We start from the raw sequence: 4,094 nt of genomic DNA on the forward strand, positions 1-4,094 counted from the left end.
CTTTTTAAAGAACCCTACTCTGACTACCTTATAGAAAATAACACCCAACCCCCAGATTCCAAATATCCATTACCCTGCTTAATATTCCCATAGCAGATGTTACAACCTGAAATTCTATCTACTTTCTTTTTTATTAGCTTATTTTCTGTCTCTTTTTTTCCCTACTAGAATGTATGCTACGTGAGTGTAGAGACTTTATCTGTTTGTCCACTGCTATCTCTCAACTTTCTAGAGTGTGGGGCACATAATAGATGATTAATAAATATTTGGTAAATGGCTTATTAAATGGACCTCAAAACTATATTTCATTAGGTAATCCTTCTCCCCCACCTCTCCCTAGACTCACAGGTTTTATTTTGATTAATAAGGATATTCATTATTTTAGTCATCTGGTGCTGCCATAACAGAAATACCACAAGTGGATGGCTTTAACAAAGAGAAATTTATTCCCTCACAGTCTAGTAGGTTACAAATCCAAATTCAGGGTGTCAGCTCCAGGGGCCAGTTTTCTCTCTCTGTTGGCTCTGGAGGAAGATTTCTTGTCATCAGTCTTCCCCTGGTTGAGCAGCTTCTCAAGCACAGGGACCCTGGGTCCAAAGGATATGTGCTCTGTTCCAGGTACAGTTTTCTTGGTGGTATGAGGTCCCCAGCTCTCTGCTGGCTTCCCTTTCCTTTTTATCTCTTGAGAGCTAAAAGCTAGTGCAGAACACTTGCCAGGGAAACTCCCTTTACTTTGGATCAGGAATGTGACCTGGGTAAGGCTGTAACAATCCCACTCTAATCCTTTTTAACATAAAATTACAGTCACAAAATGGAAGACAACCCCACAAAACTGGAAATCATGGCCCAGCCCAAATGATACACACATTTTGGGGGGGACATAATTTAATCCATGACATTCATTTTCTCTAATTTTGTTTGGGAACGGAATTAGAGGGGCGGATAAATTGTTCTTTAATATCGTATCTTGTTTACATTTGATTTCAAAGTATCAAAAAGAGATTTTATAAATGAATTAAAACAACTCCCCCCCAATAAAATAATATAGAAAAACCCATGATGCAATAACACACAGAGAAAGAGGATCAGGATTTTTGAGAGTTTTTCAGCTTTCTCTCTAAGTAATTCTAATACACAAAGACAAAAGACTTTTCCAAAAAATATAAAATCATGGCTCTCATACAAATATAAAATGAATACATGACAAAGTTTTTGTTTAACACATTAATTAAGGAGGGAACCAGGAGTATGTTATAAGCCATTTAAGGGAGAATCCAGTGTGGCACATTTGTTCAATCAGGGATGTGTAATGAATTTACAAATAAATGCAAAACTGACTTTATCCACAATAACCTAGGGAAATCAATTGAACCCCCATCAGACAATATTTTCAATTTTATGGACAAGAATTATTTGCATTATCAGTTTTCTATAACTGGAAGAGTTGTAAAATAGCTCAAAGACAGTGAAAGGCATAATCCTTATAGAATCATGTAATCCCAAGGGGAGTGCTATAGACAACACATAGCTTTTCATTGAAGATAGCCAATAGTCTTTTTATATTTCAAAGTCTTTCACAATTTTTTCCTCACAGAAGTTAAATTTATTTAGCAGCTATACATCAAAAGAAGTAGAGATTATTTTTAAATAATCTAAAATTTTTTCAATTATTTCTATTCTTTACCAAGAAAAAATACAAACTTTCCATATCCATTGGAGTCCTAACAGGAAACAGCATGCTCAAAAAGGCAGATTAAAAAAAGTTTAATGAAGATTATTTACCAAGGTATGAAGGAAATTAATTAAGGGTGATGATAAAGCTTGCCAGGGCTAGCTACCAGTAGGAAATCATTACCACCAGGAGGCCTGAGGGAACAAGGGGAAGAAATTACTACAAAAGGAAATATAACACCAACAAGAGCTGTAACCCTAGTTAAAGGTACCCTGTTACTGACAAACCACGGGAGGGACCCGGGAGAATAAACCCTGACATTCTTTTCTTCCCACCCTGTCCTCCTAACATTTATCTAGCACTTCCTGTTGGCCAGAGAAGAAGGAGGCCTGGTAGAGGAACACCATGGAAGCCCGCCGTGGAGGAGAAGAGTGAGAACAGATCTGAAGGGCTGAGAGGGGTTATATCTAGCTCACTTTCCAACACTTTATTTAATTGTTTTTCTAGGTAAGATGGTGAACACTCCTATTTTGGAAAAAGAAAACACAGGAGAAATAAGTAAATTGTCTTCCAACTTGTTTGCACACTTAATATTTATTGACTACCCCTCTGAGTCAAACATTAAAGTAGATCTGGGGTTAAAGAGCTGAAGAAGGCAGGTACAGCTTTGCTTCTCTGTGGCCTATTTAAAGGGCTTTTTTTTTGAATGGAAGACCCAGTTGGTTTGGTCTTAATTAGTGTATCAACAGTATGTGAAACCAGAATCAATAGTTGATTAGCAGCCATACCTCTTAACTACTGCTCCACCAGGGCTCCTTGTATACAGGTAAGTATATGTATACGTATATGTATATATATATATATACTTACACAAACACACACTTGTGTATATATATGTGTGTGTGTGTCATTTTTGTTGTGTGTTGTATGGTTGATTCTGACTCACAGCAACCATAATTGACACAGTAGAACTGCCCCATAGGGTTTCCTAGGCTGAAATCTTTATGGGAGCAGATGGTCAGGTCTTTTCTCCCACGGAACGACTGGTAGGTTTGAAGTGCCAACATTTTGTTTAGCAACCGAGTGCTTAACCATTGTACCACCAGGGACTCACACACACACATATATGAATTCTCTAACATTTCTTGCTGGCTGAGAAGGAATTTATAATGTGATGAGCTCCCTGTGCCTGGATGTCCTCCAGCAAATGCCCAGTGACCACTTGTCACAAGATGTTGTAGGTGGGATTCCAGCACCAATAGAAGAAGCTGTATTAGACAGCCTCAATGGTTCTAATCTTTTTGTAAAATAGAAAAAGCATATTTTTCTCTTACTGTATACCATGAAGGAAAACAGTTTATTTATTAAAATGCTTTGGTCTTATTTGAAAACACAAAATATGAAATGTTTATCACTCCGCTATTAAGAATGTTGTCTTTACAGGATAATCCCAATGTCTGTGTTCATCATCAACACTGAAAAAAAAGAAAACAGGATGAATGTGACCGATTTAATTCTAATAGGGCTTACACAGAATCCTCGGATGCAGAGAATTCTAGTTGTTGTGTTGTTTATCACCTACATTGTCACCGTCTCAGGAAACCTTCTCATTGTGGTCACCATAATCTGCAGTCAGACATTGAAATCCCCAATGTATTTCTTCCTGACCTTCTTATCTTTGATAGATGCCTGCTACTCCTCTTCCATAATCCCTAAAATGCTAGCTGACTTGCTCTCTGAGACAAAAACCATCTCCTTCAATGGCTGCATGACACAGATCTTTACTGAACATTTCTTAGGTGGTTCTGAGGTTACCCTCCTTGTGGTCATGGCCTATGACCATTATGTGGCCATCTGTAGACCTCTGCATTATGTGACCATCATGAACCACCATGTATGCTGCTTTTTGGTGGGGGTGTCTTGGACAGTGGGTTTTTTCCACTCTATTGGACAGATTCTTGTCACTTTCTGGCTCCCATTCTGTGGCCCCAACCTTATGGATCACTTCATGTGTGACATCTTCCCCCTGATACAGCTTGCCTGCACAGACACTTTCCTTGTTGGTCTCCTGATTGCTGCCAATGGTGGGGTAATGTCTGTGATTACCTTTGTAATGTTGCTGGTATCCTATGTCTTTATCCTGCATTTGTTGAGGATTCACAGCTCTGCAGGAAGGAAAAAGGCCCTCTCTACCTGTGGTTCCCACATCACTGTTGTTGTCTTGTTCTTTGTGCCCTGTGTTTTTATGTATATGCGACCAGTAGCCACCTTCTCCATGGATAAAGCCATAACTGTATTCTATACCCTTGTCACTCCCATGTTAAATCCAATTATCTACACAGTAAGGAATGCAGAAGTAAAAAATGCTATCAAAATATTATTGAAAAGAAATGTAATTTCAGATAATAAAAAAGAAATGTAA

The 4,094-nt window shown here is 38.3% G+C and overlaps 1 protein-coding gene across 1 annotated transcript; it reads left to right on the forward strand.

The window, feature by feature from the left end:
* The first annotated feature begins 3,125 nt into the window (after nt 1–3,125).
* Nucleotides 3,126–4,094, forward strand: LOC126080398 (olfactory receptor 140-like). The gene has a single exon (XM_049891623.1). It carries the CDS (start codon nt 3,126–3,128, stop codon nt 4,092–4,094), a length of 969 nt encoding a protein of 322 aa, XP_049747580.1.

Source organism: Elephas maximus, chromosome 7, assembly GCF_024166365.1.
Source record: "Elephas maximus indicus isolate mEleMax1 chromosome 7, mEleMax1 primary haplotype, whole genome shotgun sequence".
NCBI classification, from domain to species: Eukaryota; Metazoa; Chordata; class Mammalia; order Proboscidea; family Elephantidae; genus Elephas; species Elephas maximus.

Coding starts and splice junctions, on each gene's coding strand:
- LOC126080398 (XM_049891623.1), top strand. CDS start 3,126: ATGTCTGTGTTCATCATCAACACTGAAAAAAAAGAAAACAGGATGAAT.